This window comes from Dendronephthya gigantea, unplaced genomic scaffold (assembly GCF_004324835.1).
Source record: "Dendronephthya gigantea isolate DGI-Jeju-01 unplaced genomic scaffold, DenGig_1.0 000699F, whole genome shotgun sequence".
NCBI classification, from domain to species: Eukaryota; Metazoa; Cnidaria; class Anthozoa; order Malacalcyonacea; family Nephtheidae; genus Dendronephthya; species Dendronephthya gigantea.
Genome location: NW_021163709.1, coordinates 1 through 25,000, shown reverse-complemented (window position 1 = coordinate 25,000; position 25,000 = coordinate 1). Strand labels below are relative to the sequence as shown.

Genomic DNA, 25,000 nt, shown 5'->3' with positions numbered 1-25,000 from the left:
GATAGATAGATACTCGAAGTCTAATTAGAAATGCATATGACTAGATTTGCATGGGATTTCAATCATATTACACAACATATGCAATTCTAATTAGATTTTGAGTATCTATCTATCTATCTATCTGTGGCCAACGTTTTTGCAAATGGGTGTATATATATATATATATATATATATATATATATATATATATATATATATATATATATATATATATATATATATATATATATATATATATATATATATATATATATATTTATATGTTATTTACCGGCTGCGAGGTCCGGATGCAAAAAAATGTGCCGGAGGTCTCGAAAACGGCCCGAGGCCGTAGGCCGAGGGATGTTTTTGAGAACCTTGATATTTTTGACTTTATAAAACACAAAAATACAACAAATTTAATGAATAAACTATAAAAATTTTAAATTCTGCAAGCTATTTTAGAATTTTAATACGTCAACAACTTCTTATAAGGATATCCTAGTCGGGAAACACCCAATGAAATGGCAAATATTGTTACCATAGCAACTAAATCACGGCGAATCGATTAAAAAAACAACGTATTGACAAGCGAAAAAAAGCGTAAAAAATAAAAAAAGAAGTTTTTCGGGTATGTTTTTTATTTTTAACATTCATTTAGCCTTTTCCAGAAAAGTTTTCACACATTTTAGCCGTACGTTGCTTTGGTTTTGTCGTTTTGCTTGCATTTTTCACAGCGGGCCGGATGCATTTTGCAGCGGGCCGGATGCAAAATTCCGGCCCGCTGTGAAACGCTTCTCAGCCAATCAGATTGCTTCATTTACAGAGTTAAAAAATAAAATGAGTTCTTACCAAGATAAAATGGACCTTCAGGCTGGATTTCTTTTATTAAACCTACATATCTTCGAGCCAGTGTTAACACTGATCCATATTCACTACTCTCAAATGACGTATCGTTCACTCCAATACCATATAATGCAACATGTGTCTGAAAAAAATAACTGATGAACGAATGCCGTCACTGTACACAAGGTGAAGCATGAAATAATTTAATTTGTGAATTGATGGAGAATCAATTGATATGTACATATAATAATTGCGTATATCCTCCAAACTTGCATTTTTTATACATATTGATAGATTCAAACACTGCCTTTATGTAATATTTCGTAACTTACTGCAGTAAAGTGTTTTTTAACCAGGTAATTTTTTTCTATCAACCACGGCATAAAAATACCTGGTGATTTGCAGTTTTCTACTGTTTTTCGTCAAACCCAGCATAAGCTTTAATTGATATTATTATTGGTTGATATTACTATTATTATTATGTATTATTTGGTCCTAGCTAGATTTTGATTGGCTAAGAGCCTAAACACAATTCTCACTGTCTGGTCACCTACAACGACATTAAACAATTATTAGCTTTTCTTCGGCCGATAACTTTGACCTCGGTGTGAATAATACTTGATATCATGCTCAGCCTCATCCAATAGTTGTTAATAATTTGTTTTTTGACCAAATATATTTTATAAATCTGATTTAAAAAACCCTCCCAGCGGACAAAGTTATTTAAAATCGTTACCTGTTTTTGGAAACCTTGCGCGAATGACGCTAGTCCAAGTGCCGACTTTTCGCTGGAGTGTGTCATAAAAACTTTAACAAATACGTTATCAGGAGTATAAATTGGAATAACTTTCTCTGGGATTGAAGGAATATTTATGTTCTGCAGCTCAAGCCCATGGTTAATTCTTTCAATCTTAACGGTGTCATTGTTGTTAATTTCAGGTAAAACAATTTTATTTTTTTCCTTATGGTTACTTGACAAACTGCGTTTCCTTTGCTTTATTTCTTTCGAGGATTCATTGTCCGCACTCGTCGATTCTACGTTTTCTATTTGTTCCAGAATATCATTGACGATTTTTAGACCATTCACATTTGGTTGGATGAAATAATATGCCTATATGTTGAAGAAAATCACCTGAATTTGCATTTCAATGCATAATTATAATGGCATACAGTTTTTACGATAACTTAAAAGAAGGGAATGACGAGAGAAGCATTGCTCGCTTTTAGGAACATTTGAACATTACCCTAACTTATATTTCGCTAAATGTTCGTAAACGCAATCGTTTCATAATTTTTAAGTGTCTACTGTAAATATTGCGCGCTTCAGTTCAAAAAAGCTCAATTAAAAATATTTCTATCTTGCATTTATTGCATATTTTAGAAAGATTTCAAAATAATTTACTGACTTTTAAATTTAATCTATCCATGAATTTTTCTTAAAAATACAACTAAAAGAGATCAAAATCTTTATAGCTTTCCTCTATAACTTATACGAAAGTTGCTGATTTCGACAACTTTACCCAAAATGTTTATATCAGTGAAATTTTCAGTAACAGTGCAAATTTCTGTAACAACCATGCAAAATAGAGAAAAAAACTTTGAGGAAAACTATGGAAAACAAATTTCCGCGAGTTTATTTGAGAAATTAGCTTAAGAAAAAGAAGGATGAGTGTTATGAGCTCGTATTTGAAGGAAGAAGATCATAATCTTACACACGAGTGCATGTACGAAGCTGCATGTTATTACCATTCAACTTCAAACCATGGCAATTTTCCGTCGTATAACTGATAAGTGCATTGTTTCACACACGAGAAAAGAAATGCACTTTTGAGCATTTTAAAGGATTTTTACTGGTTCGTTGATTAATTACAGAAAATATACAGAAAATTACTGAAAAAGCTTACCTCAAATTTAGCCCCAATGTTGTTTTCAATTCGATGTTTCATGTTTGTTGCAGCAATTGAATCGATTCCAAACTTGTACAGGCCGAGGTTTAAGTCCACTTCAGAAGCCTCACTACCTGACCACGAACTCAGCAAACGCCTAATAAAATCTTGAACATTTTGAATTCTCAAATCCAACGGTAGCAGTGCTAGGCTCTCCAATGTCATGACATTATCCACGGCTAGCAGCGTTTCTTCTCGTTTCCATTGGAACCTCGGAGAAGTATGACTTCTAAGATAAACTTGCCAATTCACAGGAGATATGCAAACTTGAGCTTCGTTAAAATTTTTAAGAATGATGCGTTCCATAAACTCAGTTGCTGAAAAAACAAGTTTTGCAAGATTTAGTCCTGAAAAATCAGTGCCAAAATAGGCGAATAGTTATGTGTACTTATTAACAATACAATGTTACTTCAATGTTATGACAACATTTTCGTGCCAAAGGATTGGCTGCCATGCAATGCAATAATGTCCTACTGAGTAATTTCATAATCTGGCTAGCTTAAGGGATTATTTTCTTGATTTGAAGTTGCGAGGAGTTTTGCAAGAATGTATTTCAATTTGCTATCCTGAATATACCTTGCGTATAGTGAAGAGGAAAAAATCCGTATGTTTCCAGGACTGATGTGATATCCGCATTTCTTTCCAGTACTCCAGCACCACTAATCGGTCCCCAGTTAATAGACAAAGCAGGCAGGCCAAGCTTGTTTCGACGATATTCACATAGTTGGTCTAAAAATGTGTTAGCTGCAGCGTAAGATGCTTGGCCAACATTACCAAGAACTCCGGATATTGAGGAAAACATAATGAAGAAATCTAGATCCATCGTAAGACTGAGTTGGTGAAGGATTACACTCCCTATTGAAAAAAAGGAAGATTGCATTTTTTTAATTAGAAATGGAATTATAACATAGCATTTGTAGTACGCGCGTGCCGATTCGTCGAGAAGCGTGTTTCTATACACGGGAATTTTCCCGCCCAACTTGACAAACGAAGCGATGTAATGAGAATTTGTAATCGAATTATAACATTTGTACAAAATCTTTTTATTGAGTTATATTATAGATTAAGAAATACGAAACTTTTTTTCCTGTGTTTCTATATAGTTATAGAAACACTTGTGGGAGTTTAGGAGAAGTCGAAATAACGCTACCAGAGATCGTGTATTGAAAAGTGAAATGGTCGATCTAGTGTACAATTCAATAGCGTGAATTGCCATGCAATGAAAAGACTTACCTTTCACCTTTGTCCCTACAACATTTCTGCATGTCTTTAAATCGGCTTTCTTGAGAAACTGGTCGGCCAATACCATAGCGGTAAAAACGATTCCAGCTACATCAGGTAGACTTTCGAGTTCGTTTTTAACTGTATTCATTTCTTCCCAAGATGTTACGTCTGCTTGACGTAGAAGGATACGAGATCCAGTTTTCTTCTCCAATTGTTGAACCTCCGAAATCTTTTCATCACTTGGTTGTGAACGCGCTGTACACACGACTGTTTTTGCCCCATTTTCAACCATCCATCTTGCGATTTGGAACCCAAAACCTCGAACGCCGCCAATGACAAGATAAGTTCGATCATCTTTCAAACCATTGATGTCAAGTGGTAGATTATAGAAATCAACCTGCCCAGGAACAGTCTCTGGCTTCACAGAAATTATGTTTAAACTAAAGTTCCCTTTTCGCTCAACTTCAGGTAGGCATCGGTTATTGGATTCATCGCCACGTTGCATAACATCGTAAATGCTGGATGCTTTTTGAGTTATATCTAGAAGCTTGCTCCAAAGCCCTTTCGATTTCAAAACTGAATAACACGAATCTAATAGCTTAGAAAAATCGGTAGAACTCTTAGTAATGTCTTGTAAACTAGTCAAAATAAAGTGGACATCTTTCACGTAAATCCATGGATTAAGCATCATAATTTCAGCTCCGTCGAGGGTACATGTAATAACACTAGCTCCTGGTTTAAGATGTTTCAGTATTTCACCTGTGACATAAGCACTGCTTCTACTCAGAAGGCAAACAGCATCAAAATCTTTACAGCTAGTATCCTTAGGTTCAGCTTCCGCTACTTCATTTTCACTTACAACCAATAACTCTCCAAATCGATCTTTACTAGACTGACTGTGAACAAGACACACAGCATTTATACCAATAGACGCGGCAACGCAAGCAAAAATGAAGCATACTTCCTCACTTTGATGATATACAAGAACTTTCTTATCACCTTCTATTTCACAAAGAAGATTTGTAAGAATGTAGTAAGACATTGCCATGGGAAATCCAATGCACACAGCTTGTTGAGGGGTGAAAATGGCTTTTATCTCCGTGAAGCAGGTTTCCTCTGCAGCAACATAACTTCCAAGATTATCAATTTTACAGATGCCAAACACAAAGGGATCATCGTTTGCCTCCAGTCCATTGCACATTTTCCCAGCAATTGAAATAAGATCGTTTGGTTTAAGATCTTTCCAATTCTTATGAAGGATAGGACAGGCATAGTAGACTTCAATTTCTCCAATCCGTTCTTTCGACCCTTTCTGTAGAAACCACTGACCTGACCAACTCGCCATCTTTACAGGCTTTAGTGCTCCATCTTCCTCCAAAGGTGATTCGCTTCTCGTACATTTGGACCCGTCAGGATCAAATTTTTGAATACGATTGACATACCGTTCACCATTCCTATATACAATCTCTTCTTCTAGCAATGTTTTTTCAATGTCGTGTGCCATTGCATGAAAATCTTCATCGCTAGGATTGACCGGCAAATCAATCACAGAAGCAGTGGGGACTGTGATTTCTTCTGAGAAGGTTCTTCTAAATCCAAATACAGTTCCAGACCATGGGAACGTATCTTCACCACTTCGTTCTAGTTGAGGAATTGAAATCACGCCTGAAGTGACAAACACAAGCTGAATCTGTTTGAGATACCCCTCTCTGTTTAAAATTTCTTGAGAAATCAAAAGACAGCTCTCAAACGCAGAGCTATGAGCAGCATCAAAGTTGCGCGCATCCATATTGAATTTGCTTCCATCTACAGGCCAGAAATTGATCACCATTATCTTTTGATTAGCTTCTATTTTAGCCAATACTTTATCTAGCGATCGGGAAAATGCATCACGAGATTCATCTGAGGTATCTCGTTTGTCAACAAAATCAACACTTCCGCTTTGCGGGACATGCTGTGCAAATCGTTCAGCAAACTTACTTTGGTCTCTCAGAATCAGCCAAACATAATGCTCACGAACTTTTGAAGAACCAGACTCTAACTGCTGCCAACCAAATGTGAACACTGCGTTATCAAATTTCACTTCCTCTCGATCTGACAGTATTTCTTCTATGCTAAACTGGTCAATAATCATCAAAGCACGGGCACACTGATCCAAAAGGAAAATGTTAAACGCCTTTCCTTTTTCTGATTCTACGATCTTTGCGTAAGCATAAAACTGCTGCGTGTACGTTGCCTTTCTCAAAATGTTGATGCGCTTAATCTCCTTTGGTACAGCTTTAACAACAGATTTGATGTCCAACAGAATGGTTGTCTGTAAACATGCATCAATCACCGAAGGATGCAAGACATATTCTTCTGTATTAACGATTTCTTCAGTCGGGCATATGAGAGAGAGGGCTTCGTTGCCACTGGACCACGCTCTCACTATCAAATCAAACTGAGGACCGAATGCGAATCCCGCAGTCTCACGAGCTTTAAGAAAATCTGCCCTTGACCATTCTTCCATTGAAGATTTAAGAATTTCAATATCGTAGATATTTACTTTTTGGGAGGCTTCTAAAATAAAACAGATTTGAATAAGCGTTAGGCTAAATGAAGATAAGCACTACGCTTTCTACCTGAACACGAAGCCTTGTAGTGATTGTGTCGTCGTTTAGGTGCAACCCAGAAGTTATAATAATAATAGCTGCCATTATTTAGTAATTAAAACACGAGAGAGAGCGTTGATATTTAAACCGCGAGGCGCAGCTAAGAGTTTTAGATATGAGAAAACGGGAATGTTTTAAACTATTTCAAATACGCCGTATACCGGCTTCACAGCTCATAATCGATGAGTAGCAAAACAAAATGGCCGATAGTTTTGCTTGAGAGAGATCAAGAGGAAATGAAAACACTTTTTGAATGTTCAGTTCCCAGATATTTAAAACAAATCAAGAAAATATGAGATAAAAATATTTAGTGGTAAATAGAACTGACAAAAAGCGAAAAGCTTCATTCAGCGAAATCATTCAGCGAAAGATTGACTGAAATTAAATCAATTGCCAATGTATAGTTATATTTTTATGCAATGTCTATTTCGCTCATAAAATGGTAGTTATAAAATTATAGTAGCTATATTATAAAACAATTATACCACTCGCTCTCGTTGTACATGGCTGATAGCCATATCAGTCATATACGACTCGAGCACGTCAACTGCATTAAAAATCGTAACACATCATTATCAAGCTTTGACGTTATAAATGACTACCACTACCAGGAAGGATTTATATGACTGCATGCATTTAAGTGCCTATAACATGGTTGCGGTATTTAAATACAGCAAAAGTTTAAGGTATTTTAAAAAACTTTGCAATCAGAGTTTGTTATTCACATTATAATTCTTGGATTTATTAGCCTTTATATTAACCGGACGTGCATGATGTCAAATTGGAAATGGCAAATCAGTTTTCTTTTGTTTAATTGAGTTGCAAGTTGACAAGCAAAACATAAAAAAGCGAGAACGTTACGAGAGTTGAGATAACCGCGCGAAACCGTGGCCGAAGGCGAGCAATTTTGCGAGCTTTTCTTAGCTCAAACAACATTCCCAATCGATCAGGCCATCCAAACACAGGAAGCTATCAAGTAATTGTTTAATAACAAAAACAAGGTAGTGTTATATATCTATAAAAAAAAGTTATATAGCTATAAATCTTTTAATAAAATATTTACCTTTCGATCCATATCTGTCATCAATACCAAGCTGAATGGAGCCTTGAGAGACAGTTAGTTCTCTCTCGTCCCTTTCCACTGCAGTGATCTGAAATGATTTATTTTCACCAAGGGATTTTTCAGGTAGAAGACGTGTTCTTATCTTGTGCGAATCATTCTCGGATATAGACAGTAGACTATCGAAAGTGATGTTACGAACATCTGGTGCTGCCCGTGGAGACAAGTGCAAAGACATGGCAAACACCATCTCTATATAAACAGCGGCAGGTATCAAGGGGTTTGAAGATTGAGAAAATTTGTGATCCTGGAGATATGAAACATCGTGCAAATTGATTTCAGATTCCCAAGCCTGCAAACCACTGAACGTTTCCGTCGGCACTGCTTTACCAAGAAGAGGATGGAATGTGTTGATTTCCTTATTTTCTTCATTAGTGTTGTGCTCATCGTAAAATGTAACACATTCTGGTGGACGCGCTTCGCGGTACCAATACTTTGTCTCTTGCCAAGGATATGTTGGACGGGGGAAAAATGTTTTCGATCCAGAGCCTTGCACTTTGTTCCATGATAAGGGCACACCATTTACGAAGAGACTAGCCACGCAATTTTGAAGAAATGATAAGTGCTGGCTTTTAACTGATTGTTTTGGGAGAGTTTGAACTACAACGACGTCGTTTGAACGTAGAGAATCTGATGGATGATTGTGAGACCAAGTCTGACGAACATGGTATGAAAGCTGAGGTACTGCGTTTATTTCAATGAAGAACCGGTGACCATCCGAAAACATCTTTTTTAATACGGGCTCCAGTAAAACCGCTTGTCGGATGTTACGCCACCAATGGTCAAGTGATAAGAGACTACCAGGCAACTTGGTGCCGGTAACAGTTGAATAAAATGGCAAATGGCTTGAAGTTTCACAAACTTTGAATTCCTTTGTGAGATTAAGGAATGCTTGCTTTATTTCATCCATTTCTCTACTATGGTATGCTCGGGTCGTAGTGAGTTTCTTCCACAAAAGATTTCTTCTTTCCCTGGACACATGGTTTTCCACCAGCTGCATTGACCTTTGGCTACCAGATAACACAACATTACCTGGGCTATTCACGGCGGCAACGTCGATCTCATTTGTCAGTTGAAGATCTTGCAGCATATGTCGAGCTTCCTCTTCTGTCATCCCAATGGCAGCCATACAACCTGTTGGTGAACATTTCTCGTGAAGTTGAGAGCGAAACAAAACCAACTGCAAAGCTTTATTCAAATTTAATGCTCCAGATGCCCAGGCTGCAGATATTTCTCCAAGACTATGACCAATAACTGCGGACGGTGAAACACCCCATGATTTTAGCAGCTTGGTTAAAGCAAAATGTATGGCGAACAGAGCAGTCTGTCCAATTGGGTTTTCATGAATTCGCGACGTTTCTTCAGGTTTCTTGAGCTCAGAAATCAAGGACCAGGGGGCATGGTATTGTTTAAGGAGTGCGTCAATTTTTTCAATGCTTTGCTTGAATTTTGGCTCGTGAACTAGCATTTCTCTCGCCATACCATACCACTGTGCACCTTGACCACCATAGAGGAATACGGCTTCACGACGCGGCTTAGCGACGACCCCTGTAGCCACCAATTCTTCCCATCCATTCTCCTGATCAGAGAACATATCCAATGCCTTTGCTGCATCTTGAAATGAATAGAAGCTAATCGCCAAGCGATGGAGTTGAATTGTGTACCTTTCGTTGAAGGAATAACAAATATTATCTTTAAGAAGTTCGTCGTCATCAGGCTTTATCTTTAGCGATAAAGACACTTTTCTAGCCATTGCTCTCAATGATTCTTTCGACGCTGCCGACAATGTTAGGACTCTGTTGGATGAATTTCTGCTTGGGATTATAGTTGTTGGCCTCGCTGTTACTTCCCTAATGATTGCATGAGCATTTGCACCACCGAATCCATACGAAGATACCGCGGCGGTTCTCGGCTTATCATCCTCGGTTTTCCAAGGCTCATTGGAAACTTGAACAACCATTTTTCTCTGAGACATCATGAGCTGTGGTTTAACTTGTTGAATATTAATAGTAGGAACAAATTGAGCATGTTTTATCATCAGACATGTCTTGATTAGTCCAGCTAAACCTGCTGTTGACTCCGTATGGTTTACGTTTGATTTCACTGATCCTACACGAAGTAATCGTTTACCACTATTGCCATAGACTGTTGACAGCGATCCCATTTCGACGACATCTCCAACGGCTGTACCGGTGCCATGTGCTTCCACGTACGTTATATCGTCCTTGGTCAGACCTGATTCTTGAAGAACTCTCCTAAAAAGAGCGGTTTGTGTTACCTCACTAGGGGCTGTCATTGGAATGGCGGTTTGGCCATCATTATTTGTTCCGCAAGCCACGACCTCTGCATAAATATTATCTCTATCCTCTAAGGCTGTTTCGGTTGGTTTTATCACGATCGCAGCTACACCTTCACCTCTCCCATAGCCGTCACCTTTGATATCAAAACATTTGCAACGACCATCTTGGGCCAGCAGCCCAGTTCTGCAGCATGCCGTGTGAAATTGGTTTCCAATAAGAATTATATTAGGGGCGCAAATTATAGCCGCGTCACACTCGCCAGTTTGTAAGTGTTGAAATGCAATGTCCAAAGCAACCAAAGATGAGGAACAAGCTGTATCCAACGCGATGCTAGGGCCAGTTAGGTTCAGCGAAAAAGAGATCCGGTTGGCTATAACTGACATAGAGCAGCCAGTTGACGAGAACTGATCAATCTTTCTAATATTCGAAGGATCAAAAACAAGTGCACTATATTCCGTGCACATAGATCCGACATAAACGCCAGTTCGACATTGTTGTAAGTCCTCAAGCGGTATACCGGCGTCTTCAATCGCTTCAAAGACAACTTGAAGAAGTATTCGCTGTTGGGGATCCATTGAACGGCTTTCGATTGGAGATATTCCAAAAAACTGAGCATCAAATCCTGTAATATTTTCAAGAAATGCGCCAGTAAGGATGTAATGCTTCCCTGGCGTGTGCTTCCCTGGGTTAAACGAATCTGTGAACTCCCTTGCGTCTGGCCTGTTCATTGGATACGAGCCAATACTAGATCGACCTTCCACCAACATATCCCAAAATGCATCTTTCGAGTTTGCCCCACCTGGAAAACGACAACTCATTCCCACAATGGCAATCGGATTGGATTGCTTGGTTTTTGCGTGTAATCCAGATAAACCTCGGCTTGTATTTCTACTAGATTTGTATCTTTTTGTAATGTTGAACCACTTTATGATTGACAAGTCAAGGTTACTTCCACGAAGATTAAAGAGCTTTCCGAGTAGAGACAGGTACACAGGTAGTATAACCAAACCATGAAGTAAACCAAGAAAAACGATACCAACAAACATTTTGAAAAATGTCTGAAATACCATGGAGGAGGTAAATCCCGTTGGCATCATTCCAAGGAATGTGCTAAGCCCACCTAAAAAAACACTTCCGCCTACTTTGCTTAGAGCATCGATGACACGGAGTTCGGGAGTTGTTGCCCGGGAGGAAACAAAGTGGAAAGCGACATGTGCGTTGTAATCTACAGAAAATCCCAAAGCCATAACAAGATTAATCATAGAGATTGAGTTCAAAGAGACATTCCAGATGTACATTAGACCAAATAGTTCAAATATAAGAGCACCGAATCCCCATATAAGACAAAATATTACTACAAAGTGATTAATAAACAGCCAGGATATCAAAATAATTGAAATTCCAGCAACAACCAAGTTCCTGATGGTTTCATTAAGTACATGAGCATACTGTTCAAAGTATATAAAAGGCAAGGCAATAGCAAATGCACGAGCATCCGCTGAGTGGAGATCCTTTCGAATGCTCGCCATCATATTTCTTTGAAAGTTTGAGTCAGGATCACTCTTACAATATACTAGCATCCTTGAAGCCGTCAAATGAGTTTTATCTTTCGAAAATTTTACATCCTGGGCAAACCTTTGATACTCCGGGAGTGAAATAAACTCCTTCAAGTAGTGATGGAACATTCTGGTATTATCGATTTTGATCTTTCTATTCTGTGCCCACCATATAATTGGGATAACCACGATATCCTTCTTGGAGAAAAATATTGGTTACTTTCAACAAGAGTTTCGACTTGGGAGTATATTTTCTGAATTTCAATGCTCGAGTGATCAGTTTTTTCCGGGAAAATTATGCTAACTTCGATATTAAGGTGAAAGTTTTCTTCATAAACATTTAGGAATTTTCGGAAATGTGAATCTTTCGTTGTTAACCACTTTCTGTTAAAACTTTCATCGAGGCCAAGAACGCCATAAATTCCAAAAGCTAGGAGAAGTAGTGAACCTAAGAACACAAAGACTTTTCCAACAGGTGAAGTAATTAGTTTTCCCCATGCTTTCATAACGTTGTCAAAGCCACTTCTCCGAATTCCAAAGCAACAATCAGTTGGAGGACGACTCATTAGGCAAGGCAAGAAATCTCTGCGTTGAGCGTTTATCCTTTTGATATCAACCACATGCAACCAACAAAAAATGTCAGCAACAGAATGAAAACAGATGAGATTGCAACAGCTGTGTAAGTGCAGAAAAGACGAATCGAAGGGAAATGGAACTACTGCTAACGGCAAATGCTACAAGATCAGTAAGGGTTGTCATGGTAATAGTTGGACCACTTCTAGCCATTGTCCCGCTTAGCATATGCGTCGAGGGCAAATCTTGACGGATCATTTCATTAAGTTCGTGTAGGATAATGAAAACATCGTCTATGCCGATACTTACAACCAAGAACGGTAGAACACCAACCATGCTGATAAAGGGAACACCAACAATCATTAAAAGGCCAAGTGCACTCGTGACACCCAAGTAAATGGACAACAATGCACCATATCCTAACAATTGATGACCAAAACGAGCATCACCACATCTTCCATTCACAATGCCACTAAGAATGCCCATGATTGTAAATGTTACTGCGAAAAACGAAATATCAGAACCAGTACTTTCTGATACAGAGTCGTCCAAGCTTCTTTCTGCAGCATAAAAAACATTCGCACAGGTAGTGTTTTTTGAAAATGATGATATTTTTTTGAGGTAAATACTCTCCCAATCCAAAATGTTCTCCTTCTCCTGTCCATCTCTATCATATTCTTTCATATAGTAAGCCATTCTCAGCGCATTTGTGGAATCAAGTGAATCGCCGGAAGCATTATTTCCAAAAATTCTATTAAAATTATCGACGAGTCTTCTGCCATTGGCCATAAGAAAAGCATCATTTTGTAGAACGGTCTGGATACGTTGTGTAATATTGGCAACTAAGTTTTCCTTTTGATAACTGAAAATTTCTAACAGGTTTGTTGAAGCACAACTTCTATTTGAGTTTTTCCTATAGCAGTATTCGTCGTAGTGATCTATATCTGTAATAATGTTGTGTAAATCAATCATTTCTGCCAAACATTCTTGCGACAGAACGGATTTGCCATGTTTAGGCAAAATAACAACCTCTTCTTGTCGTACTTCGAGTTCAAACCCTAGACTTCTCGCCTTTCTTATATCCTGTGATGCTTCACTGTTTTCAGGTAGGTACAAATATTTCACATTTTTGTCAACTTTTAACATTGCAAAGCCACACGTTAGGCCAATAGTGACAAGCAGACAACAAAATATTACTCGAAAAGGTCGACGTGAAATGAAGATAGCAGACATTTCAAACAGTTTTTCAAGAAATATGATCAAAATCATCTGAACCCAAGCCCATTTCTCTCTGTAGCAATAACGTGACTTCGAAACATGGCATCCCTCATGCATGATGTCAATATTATCAGCATTGCTCTTTGTCTCCGAATTGAAGCTGTCAAGAAGGTATAAACAATTAGCTACACTCAACTTATTAACACGGAACGCCTAGAATGGGTACCCAAACCCAATTTTATCCGTGCTCGTACTACCATGCAGTACAAAGGTCGAGCGCAGTCAAATGGGCAGGGGTACCTATTTAACAGTGCCGTGCAAGTAAATCGAGAGGCAGTGTAAACCATTCTTTATTTACGGGTTGCAACGCCGAGATGAATAATAATCGCACCGAGGTCATGAAATTAGTCAATTATTTCGTTAATGCGTCCAAATGCCTAACTGAGTATTTGATTATGAATTGAGTATTATACATTTTAGCAACAGCTGACATTGCGGTAGGAAGTTTTAAAAAAATCCGGTTTCTTCTAGTGAATTTTGGTTATCACTGGTTGGAATTTGGATTGGTTGGAATTTTGGTCGATTATCCATGTTTCGTGCCACGCGTTTTTATCTATAACTATATCCACTTGTTAGCAAATTCACTATTACATTCATGCACCTTTCGAACAACTGGCCTCTTTATTAGTGCGTCGCCTGAAATTTTGGCTCTATCTGAAAACACACTCGCCTAGAGTGGTTACATGCACCTAGCTTTGTTTGTAGGAGAAATGCAATTGATTTGAAAAATTCTAGGGTTATACGGTGGAAAATACGCTATTTCGTGCCAAAAATCCCAAAAATATAACAAGTGTACACATGTGAAATTTAACTGTCTATTACCCCATGTTTTCGACTGTATACCTCTCTATACGTAACGATTCATGGGACATGAACATAATTGTGAACGATTAGGAGGTAACTGAGAAAAATATATATCAGTTCGATAGAGCCACTCGTCCGTACAGAGTCTATACTCACAATACACTAACCGGTCTAACCCTGTACCCTAAAGCTTTCAAAGCTCCACGGTGGTGAATGGATGTCTCTTACCGCCTTCTAAACCTTTTTAATCCTTTATGATGAACTGTATCTTGTCTTGTCTTATTGAGTTTAAAGAAATGTCAAAATAGTAAGCTATTTGATAAAATAAAACGCTGGAGTTTTTATAGGAATTTTAGGGTATTCGAATAATTATTAAGTAGCCTGGTTCCAAAGATCTAAAGGCTTACAATTTGAAAAATTTCGACACCCACCATGCATGGTGGTGCGACCAATGTTGTCCAATTTCTTACATCTTTGTTTTTTAGATATCGTTATAGGCTTCTGGAGGCTAATTAATTATTTTGATTATATTGAGTTTTTATTGCTATATCCAAATAAATATAAATCGAGTAATGAAAGGGGTCACTAGAAATCCGGTATGAATTAAGACGGTCACTAAAAAACGTAGTTCCTATGCGCGGATGGAAAAGTTTTTCATTTTCCATTATCAGTCATTTCACCACGTGTGCAGTTGTTTATATACGCGACGCGACCAACTAGCAACTTACCTGTGCGCAGGTTCCCGATTAGGGTGATATGGCCTTCAGCTAGCCACGCTGAGGGTCGACCCGAGAGGAAAATAAAAAAAAACCAAGCCGAAACTGTAGGTCGCTGTCGCTACGCGACGCGACCAAAAATGCGCAACTTTCTGCGCGATGACCGTGTCTGAACTGTCGTTTCTGTGCCCTCAGCTTTGAATGAAAGAAGCTTTAAATTAATTTCTGAGCATACTCGACAGGTTTCGACATATAATGTATGGTCAAGGTTCGGCACACTATCGGCAATGTTTACAGCTCAGTATAATTTTGAGCAATTATATAGTAAACAACTGCTATATATTTAAGTGCAAATCAAAACGCTTTTTGCTCATGCTCACTGTATTTCGCATGAAGTAATATATATTTTTTGGCATAAGCAGGCCACTTACGAACGACCTGAGCTAGGATTGGGCGTATGTGATGTGATGTTGACAAACTTTTATCGAGCACAGTAAACCTACACCTGCTACCCTAAGTAAAAGATGTAGAGCGGTTTTGAAATGGGCTGTTCTGTGTTTCTCCTGCTTTCAACATGCGACCGACAGTTCGGTATATTGTTCATTTTTATTATTAAGAACATTTACGACACAAAGTTTGCATGGCTGCATTGGCTGGCTACGCCGCTGTGAACGACGCGACCATAACGCCTACTTGGCGTCTTGTTAACTTTTGGTTGCAAATATAAACCTGGCCTGAAGCAAATATATATCATGTATTTCAACAGTGATATTTTTCAATGTTCGTTATTGCTGAATGGTCGAAGTCGTAAAAGTAAAATTCTATATCGTAAAGTCGATTCTCGAGCTATCGAATTCAACTATAATCGTATTATTGTACTACGAATAGTTTTCAATACTACAATTTTTAGCGAAATTTCAATTTCTTTTAAGCAGATTCACCTTTCAAAATAAATGCTTTCCCAATCAAAATAATTTTAACGAGATTTGCGAATAAATTCAAAGATGTGTCATACATTTGTTGATAAATCCACATATTAAATTTACAAAATACGTTAATAATTTAAAATACAAAATTTACTCATTTACCCATGTTCAAAAACACTCTAAAAAAGCTTGAGAATCGTTCATTTGAAACAATGTTTTTCTACCCGAAGGCAACTTTTACATTCTCTCTTAAAGTCAATTTTTTGTATATTTTCATAATCATCCAAGTGAAAATATTAATTCAAAAAGGTTTTAAAACTCAAAATATCAGTTATGCTGAATAATTTAATTTAGTTATTCGCACGTTTGCAAACGTTTGCTAGTTACCAGTTTCAACATGTCTCAAACTCACGCGTGCGCATATCTTAAAAATATTTCGCATTTGCATTCCCGGGCGTAATTAAAATATCCGAGCGGAATTACCACCCTCGGTCGGCGCTTCCCACCGCCTGGGAAATTACAATTCGGTTGTTTCTTCTGTTATGCCGCAAGAGGAGAAAGTGTTGCATTTTCTAGATTTTGAGCGCGCATAATCATGTTTCGTCAATATTGGGCGCAACTTTGTCACTAGAAAGAATATTTTTTAAGATTAGAACAATCAATTTTTACCTTGTACATGTAGTATCAGCAACGGTCGTTCTGGCAGTCATCCTCGCCTTTAATTGGCACGAGATTGCCAAACCTTGTCCCTGAAAAAATATGTTAGCGCCCACGTTATATTTTTTTAAGATAGGTCAGCATTGTTATTGTAAGATAGATTTTGTTCGGGCGTATTCTAGACGCTTTTCACATTAAAGTTTAAATTTTGAGAAATTAGAATATTTTATACACTGCTTTGATTTGATGTGTATTTCGGTTGGTTAATATACATATATTTCGTTCTGCCTGACAGATCACTTTTGTAAGTGCAATAGCTTACAATAGGCTTGTATGTACTTTGTCGTCTTTCAGGAATTATGTTGGACAATAATATATTTAGGTGTTCTAGTACATGGAAAATGACGATTTATCTTTCTTTAAAAATGTCCATGGATGCAAACTCAAATGATTCCGTAATCAATCCTGAATATTTTTTCTGAAAAAAAGAACGCGGGAATTAAACAAAAAGTTTTACTAGTTAGTGTTTTACCCTGAGCTAACTAAAGGAGTTTAACACGTTTACGACGACATACTTTAACACGTTTTAACGACGTTTAGACGACATACTTTAACAGGTTTTAATTCATGTTTATCGTAAATTTTGAAAAGTGTCCGCTGTCCGGTGTCCGCGTTTTCCAATAAACCACACTCATAGCATTAACAGCGACATTCGCAATCGAATGACTATGCTATTGAGTGACTCTAGTCGTTCGTGCGCACATTTTTATCATTATACATTTTGGAACAGCTAAATTTCTTAAAACTTCACAAAATTTCTTCTCGGCAACTGCACTGTGTTCAAAGTTTGAAAGTCCGAAAATTTTAGAGGGGCTGAAGCAGACAAATGGCTACCCTGTGTTGAGACTTTGGAATAATTAGTTAGGAATAATTATTATTCAATGACGTAATATTTGTATGTGTATATAAATTATTTCTGATATGAAATATACATCTTTTAACACTGAATGTCGAGTACATAACACCCTGAAAGACAATAGTCTCGTAGTTGAACCTTAAAGGATTTTATTCATTCGTAAAATGTATTTAATACAATCAAATATTATAACATATAGATTGTGTAAACTTCTATGTCCAAACTTCTATGCCTCTACTAGCAAGCGTATGTTTTGCGTAGTTGGTTCTACTGAACTTTTTGTGTAGTAATCTCGAGTTTCGCGTGTTGTGATTATGAATTTCCTTTTTAGTAGAGAAATAATTTCTGAATATTTCTGGAAGGTTTTGTAAATAGAAATATCGAACATGAATATCCTTATTAAATAATCATTTATTTTGAATAAATTGAGTATTTGCAATTCTTTAAAAGTTGGTTCGGAATGATCAAAAGAAGATTTGAAAGCCATTAATCTCACAATTTTTTTTGAATATTTACTAACTTTTTAATACGGGATTTGTAGGTGTTACCCCATATTAGGTTGCCATACGTTAGATATATGGATGGACCAAGGCATAATATATTAGTTTCAAAGAGTTTAAGTTTGTGAAATGCTTTATCCTGGAAATGAATGCTGCACATTTAATGATTTTTTTGTAATCAAATCCATGTGGTTACACCATGTCAAGAATTCATCAATAACAATCCCTAAAAATGTAGTGTTTTAGACTTGTTGTATATTGTTATTATTGATCGAAATGTTAATGGTATCTTCAAGCTTCTTTTTTTTTTGTTCTAAAAAGAATAAATTTGTTTTTTCTGCATCCATAGACAATTTATTTGCATTAAGCCAATCTGAATTTTTTTTTAATTTCGACTTGAATGAATTCATCCAATTTTCTAAGACATTCATGACTATATAGTACGTTTGTGTCATCTGCAAATAATACAACAGAAATCAGTTTTTTGGCCACTCCTCTATTACCATAATGTTCCAATTTCTTTATCAGAATCTTGTGATCAATTGTATCAAATGCCTTAGATAAATCAAGGAAAATACCAACAGAGTATTTACCATCATCAATTACATTAGTAATTTTATCAATAAAGTCAATTAATGCATGTTCAGTTGATCTCTGTTTCCTAAATCCATATTGATGCTTTGAAAAAATTTTATTTTTATCAATAAATTTTGACAGTCTATTAATCATAAGTTTTTCTAACAATTTTGCAAAACAAACAAGAACTGATATTGGTCGGTAGTTTTCAAACTTCATTTCGTCATTAGCCTTGAAAATTGGTGTAATCAATGCGACTTTTAGATTGTCTGGAATGATTCCAGTCGTAAATGTTAGATGAAAATGTGTGTTAATGATTTAGAGATTTCTCTAGCTGCTAGTTTTGTAATGGTTGTGCTAATACCATCATATCCACATCGTATATTGCTTGATGTTTTTTAGTTCAACTTCTAATTCATTTTCTGTGATGGGATAAGGAAAACCTAAAGTCACTTTTCAGATATTTATTAAAATTATTATTGTCATTTTGTTTTATTTTATTTGCCAAATGGGGTCATTAGTAAAGTAGTCGTTGAAGTGATTAGCTATTTCTTGGGGATCATCTAAATTATTTGATGAGTTGGTTTCAACAAAGCTTTGTGATATTTTCGTGCTTTTCTTGGGCTTATTGAGTAATTCATTATTAAGTGTTTTCCACACCATTCTTGAATTCTGTTTGTATTAATTTGATCAATTGATATTCATAATATGTTTTTTGGCTATTTTTATTATATGATTTAGTTTGTTTGTATAATTTTTGTACCGTTGTTCCTTTTTGCTATTACAATTCATAACGAAGGATTTATAGAGTTTGTTTGTTTTTCCTGATTGACTTTAATATACAGTTTGCCATATATGGACTTTTGATTTTGTCTATTTTTTTATTGTTTTGTTTTCGTTTGATTGGAAAATTTTCTTAATATATATCCGAAAAAATTTCTAAAAACTCATTATAGGCCTTATCAGGATCATTTGTTTTATTCCAGGGAAGGTTTTTAGTTGCATTTTTGAACGCCTCTGTGTTATTTTGATTAAATGCTCTTTGGTATGATACTTTTCGTGTGTTAACATTTTTCGTGGTGTTTTTGCTGGATAAATTTGTATTAAACATATGCACTATTGGCAAATGATCTGAAATATCGCTAAAGATTATACCGTCGAAGCTTTCATTAAGTTCTTCTATATTGATAGTGCAAAGACTCGGGTGTATGTGTCAAATGTATAACGTGATGTTGCTACCCTGAGTCACCAAGTGGGTAAGCTGAAAAATTAGCTTGAATCGAACCTGCGACCTTTGGTTTGCTAGTCCAATGCTCTTCCAACCGAGCTACAAGGTCAAGACGGTTCGAGTAGTTGATATTTCGGAACTCAGTCTAGTCACTATCAATTTAAGACGCACAGATATGGAAGAGACTAGACTGAGTCCCGAATTATATCAACCACTCGAACCGTCGATCTTGACCTTGTAGCTCAGTTGGAAGAGCATTGGACTAGCAAACCAAAGGTCGCGGGTTCGATTCCCACCGTGGTCAAGCTAATTCTTCAGCTTGCCCAGTTGATGACTCAGAGTAGCAACATCACATATACATTCTTCTATATTGTTACTAGAAATCTCATCAATTAGTGTGGCAGCATGATGAGTAATTCTCGTTGGTTTCGTGATTAGCGGAAAAAAAGACGAAGTGAAAAGTTGTTCAATAAATTGGTTTGTATGATCACAAGATCCTGATTTAAACAGGTCAATATTAAAATTTCCCATTAAGTAACATGGTTTATTTTCTCGATCGATATTTTCTAGAATCTCAATTATTGTAGTTTTAAATGATTCAAAATTGCCATTTGGTGGTCTATATACACTACACCAATAATGATTTTTTACCATCTTTATTCATCACTTCAGTGAACCTTGTTTCAATTATATCGTTTACGTTTATATCCAAATCATTTCGACTTTTATACTCTAAATGTTTTGAAACATATAAACCACCACCTCCGCCTTTTTTATTTGGTCTGTTTGAGCCGAATATTCGTATTCATCTAAGGGAAAACAATCTATGTTATTATCATTCAACCAAGTCTCAGTAAGTCCTGTTATCTGGAAAGGTATATGTCTAAAGTATCCTTCAAATTTTTGAGTGAATCAAATTTGTTTGCATACGCCTTATGTCCAAATGTAGTAGCGAAAATTTTTTTGTTATATTTCTTTTTTCAATTTGTGATTTAAAATCTTTCGGTAGGAAATCAAGTTCCATATTATTGCTGGACAGCGCTATGTTTTGATTTTGTTGAGAAGGATTAAATCTTAATTGCATGGCTTAGCCTATCCATACAACTTTGGTTTAAAATGTTTGTAGAACCTAATGTTTTAACTGTATTGACTACCTGACTATAGGGAAGTTTGCCATTGTATATGGCATTAGAACGTAAGACTAAGCATCAGTTGATACTTACTCCCGCTATAGCAGCCTGTCGTTTCACATTGAATACAACATAGCTTTATCACAGTTAATGTTTTATAGGCTACCAACATCCACGTATTGCGTACCTATTTTTTACATATCTTTTAATATCATTATTGGGGATCATTAATTTTGGTTGGCGATCAAGAAAAACGACAAAAGAGCATTATTGCATTTCTCATAACTGAGTATGGGAACAATGCAGTAGACCAATAGAATAAGCCAATTGAACAGATTTGTTTGCCCAGGGCAAAACGCTAGCTTTTATGGTCGCATACAATCTTTACTTGAAGTATTTCTACATATGCTTGGTCAGGAAAGCATCTGAGACTCACTGCATTGTATTACATTGTAATAAAATTCTAACCTTCCGACGTTTACTACAAAATAGCTTTAATACTAGAAATACATGCATGCAGCAACCCCTCGCTATTTCAAACCAAGTAGACAATTTCCTGAGTTAACCTGACTTGAACTTATATTATGGAATGACACAAAACTCAAATCAGTCTTATTATATTTTACCGAGTATATTATAGCTAATGTTTCCATCATTCAATACAAAAATAATCATAAAGCTAGTGTAAACATTGCCCGTTCAATTTAGTGTAAACATTGCCCGCTGCATTATACCATGCCAGCAATTAAGTAACGGTTTAAAATCGAAGTTTCAAACGATTAAAACAGTACAAAATCTTCACAGACATAGAAAAAACTTCAAATGTTATTTTATTCTGTATTTTGCAGTCGACGCCGGCGGCTAAAATTTTCATACTTTATAAATATAGTGTGTATTTTTGATACCAAAATTCCAATTACACTTTCAAAAACACTTTTTGAAGTTAAAGCAAAGGTGTAATAGCCTTTCACAGGTTTATGCGTTTGCATAAAAAGCTGAAAATTTAACAAATAAACGGCATACAAAGCTAAAAAGTATACAAATACGGCTCATTCTTATCGCGAAACAAATACGAAATAAACAAAGTAAACACGTACCCTTTGTCTTTGAAAACATTTATAAGTTTGCAGATTATGAATTATTCCTCTTGCACGGCTTTTTCTTGACCGTATCCACGTTAATCTTTGCTAACTGTCATGCTTCATATATCTTTTTTCTTCTCGTTTTACTTTCTTTGCACAAAGTTTATGAAACGCTTTTACAAAAATGTTTACGAAATGACAGTTAATATAAATTGCTGACGTTCTCATTGAAATACAAACTTTCTGTCCTAGCCAATCAGAACGTTCGTTGCTTACCAGACGTTACTCGCGCATGCGCATAACTTACAAAACCACCCAACGTCGACCGTCCATGACACAGAGGAGAGATGGACAGAGAGTCGACTCTTCCGATTTAATGTTGAAACGAGTGTCCCCGAGTTTTGCCTAATACACGTCATTCTCGCGTCATTTCCACGCGCCACGCAACCACCCGATTCTCTTCTGGTAAGCTCTTTCGGCCAAATTTCAATACAAAAGTATAGAAAAAACGCTGTTCGACCGGTGAAAAATTGATTTTTTTTTGAACTGGGTCGGATTATCTTCATTTTTTGACTACAATTTTGGAGATGAACGGTGAGTTGTTTGTTTTGTTGGGTTTAAATGATCGTGCTGTTTTTAAAAGCAATATTAAAATCCTTGTTTTATAAGTGAGTTCTGATTACCCTTGTCGGCTGCCATATTTTTACCCGAATTGTCAAATTGTGTTTGCCAAAGTGAAACGTTGTCAGAGCTGCTTTTCTACTGTTTGTCAACTAGCAAGCAGAGTGTTTGCATATATGTGGGATTACAATATAAGACGAATTTCAAAGAATACTTCTTAATTCGCGTTTTAGTTTTAAAATATCGACAAAATACATTGCAAAACATTTCAAAACAAAACAGAGTTTTAGGCGTTATATAACTTTACCTCGCTGAGGATATCAGTTTTTTAATAATTAGTACCATTTGATGATACAAACATTCACTGAAAACATTCATAATTATGTATCTTTACTTCTCAAGCAGAGTTGCTGTTCGATTACATACTTTTTCAGTCATTTTTCAAACTTTTTTGATCAAATTTTCAACAAGCATATCATCCTTGAACTTTCTAAAGAAATATATTTTAGCTCTTACCTTACACTGCAAAAAACGTTTGCAACATTTCAGGCAAAGCGGTAAAATTTTTTTAAATTGCATTTTTACTGGCAAAAATTCCATTTTTCCTTATTAAAAATGTGCTCGGAGCTTACCAGAGAGGAATCGGGTGTAAACGTTTACTAGCGCGCGCGAGTAAAAAAGTGGGGACGCGTGGAGCCGCGAGTCAACTCTGTCAATCTCTCCTCTGTGTCCATGACAAAGAATTTGGACAACTTTGGATTCGCCTATGTTCTACCGGGTTCCGGGTGTAATTCCTAATCTCCGAGCGGAATTAGTACCCTCGCAGGCGCTCCGCGCCCGCTCGGGGATTACATGCGTATAAGACTGAAAAGATCGATATAAACATGGAAATACAACACTTGAAATCTCCTAAAAAATTGAAAGCAAACTATAAAAGCAAACTTTAAAAATAAATAATTATTATCCCTAGTTCACTTACAAAAAGTGTAAAGTGTGTCTTCTTCGTATTTAACAGATGACCTTTTCTTATACACTCAGCTGGACTTATTTTGCAGCTAAATGCCCTTGTGTTTATATACCCCTTGACGTCTTATGTAATTGGCCGGATAAATACCGATATTATTACGTAACATCAAAAATTTTAGAATTTATGGCAAAATATCAAACATGCACAATGTAAGGAGTTCTGTGTGTGGCAATACCAAACATCCATTTGTTTTTATTAGATGCCATGGGTACCATAGCAATACCCCTTGAAATTTACTAATCTATCAATGGCCTTGGTGCTTTTGATAAAGACTCGTGCGCTTTCAAAGGCATGCTGTAGGACGTTAACCTAAATGTGAAACCAGTGAAATACTTAATCCGGAAGATAATAGATATATAGCCATAAGATCAACATATTCATTTTACAAGATCTGGATTTATGGACATCTCAATTGAAATATATTATCATGAAATTACGTGGTGTCTTTTTAGGTCTAATTTAGTTCTTGTAATATTGCAACGGTAGCTGCAGGGCAGTAGCAACACCGATTTAGGAAGAGAGCAATATATCGATATATCAATGTTTACATATCATAGGAACAATAGCGTACAAATAATATAAATTGGCATTTGGAAGTCTGAAGGGGTTGTTTGTTCGCTAATTTAAATTATCCTTGCTTTCTTCATAACGACGTTCGAATGACATTCGCATTCAGTATCTCTCGACACGGCATTGTCTAAGCCAGACTAGGAACAGAATCACATTTGTGAGGGTTGTATAATTAATATCGTAAAATGTGCTTAATTAGGTAAATACAACACTTGACATAATAGAATTGAACTTAAGTATTACTTATTAACTTAAGTAAAATCACAGTCGTTCCAAACTTGGCCTTGGAGCTCAGACGGTAGAGCATCGTTCTAGAAATGCGAAGGTCGCGGGTTCGATTCCCACCGCGGTCAAGTAGAATTTTCTGCTTGCCCGGTTGGTTATACTTGTGCAGAAGAACAAATACACCTTACATATATATATATATATATAATTATATATATATATATTATATATATATATATATATATAATAATATATAATAATATATACATAATATATATATATAAATATATATATATAATAATATAATATATATATTATTATAATATAATATATATATATATAATATATATAATATTATATATACAAGTCTCCTTCAATGCACGGAGAGAAAGAGAGATCGATTCATCATTTTGAAAATTCATATTGGAGAGAATTTCGCCTCTGCCAATATCGCCGAGTAATGATCAGAATGCTGTTATTGTCTTTTCTTTGCCTTGCAGAATTAAAATGCAATTTTTGCAGCATGGTAACAATACAAACATGTAATAT

At 36.2% G+C, this 25,000-nt stretch overlaps 2 protein-coding genes and 1 non-coding gene across 3 annotated transcripts in view; 1 reads left to right on the top strand and 2 right to left on the bottom strand.

Annotated features, from left to right (window-relative positions):
• LOC114544242 (phthiocerol synthesis polyketide synthase type I PpsC-like) overlaps positions 1–11,785 on the bottom strand; it is a 13,509-nt gene extending 1,724 nt beyond the window's left edge. Inside the window, exons 1-6 of the mRNA XM_028562926.1 lie at positions 7,710–11,785; positions 4,005–6,554; positions 3,348–3,626; positions 2,730–3,088; positions 1,562–1,936; positions 832–967 (exon numbers count right to left, since the gene is read on the bottom strand). Coding sequence (XP_028418727.1) covers positions 832–967; positions 1,562–1,936; positions 2,730–3,088; positions 3,348–3,626; positions 4,005–6,554; positions 7,710–11,751 — 7,741 coding nt within the window. The 5' untranslated portion in view covers positions 11,752–11,785. The remainder of the gene's footprint in view (positions 1–831; positions 968–1,561; positions 1,937–2,729; positions 3,089–3,347; positions 3,627–4,004; positions 6,555–7,709) is intronic.
• A 476-nt stretch (positions 11,786–12,261) lies between these two features.
• LOC114544244 (NPC1-like intracellular cholesterol transporter 1) lies at positions 12,262–17,842 on the bottom strand. Its single transcript, XM_028562927.1, has 3 exons — positions 16,899–17,842; positions 16,589–16,668; positions 12,262–13,573 (listed from the first exon to the last, which is right to left on the bottom strand). Exons 2-3 carry the CDS (start codon positions 16,627–16,629, stop codon positions 12,262–12,264), a joined length of 1,353 nt encoding a protein of 450 aa, XP_028418728.1. The 5' UTR covers positions 16,630–16,668; positions 16,899–17,842.
• A 2,185-nt stretch (positions 17,843–20,027) lies between these two features.
• Positions 20,028–20,100, top strand: Trnaa-agc. Its single transcript has one exon. It is a non-coding gene; the product is annotated as a tRNA-Ala (tRNA).
• Positions 20,101–25,000: the final 4,900 nt, after the last annotated feature.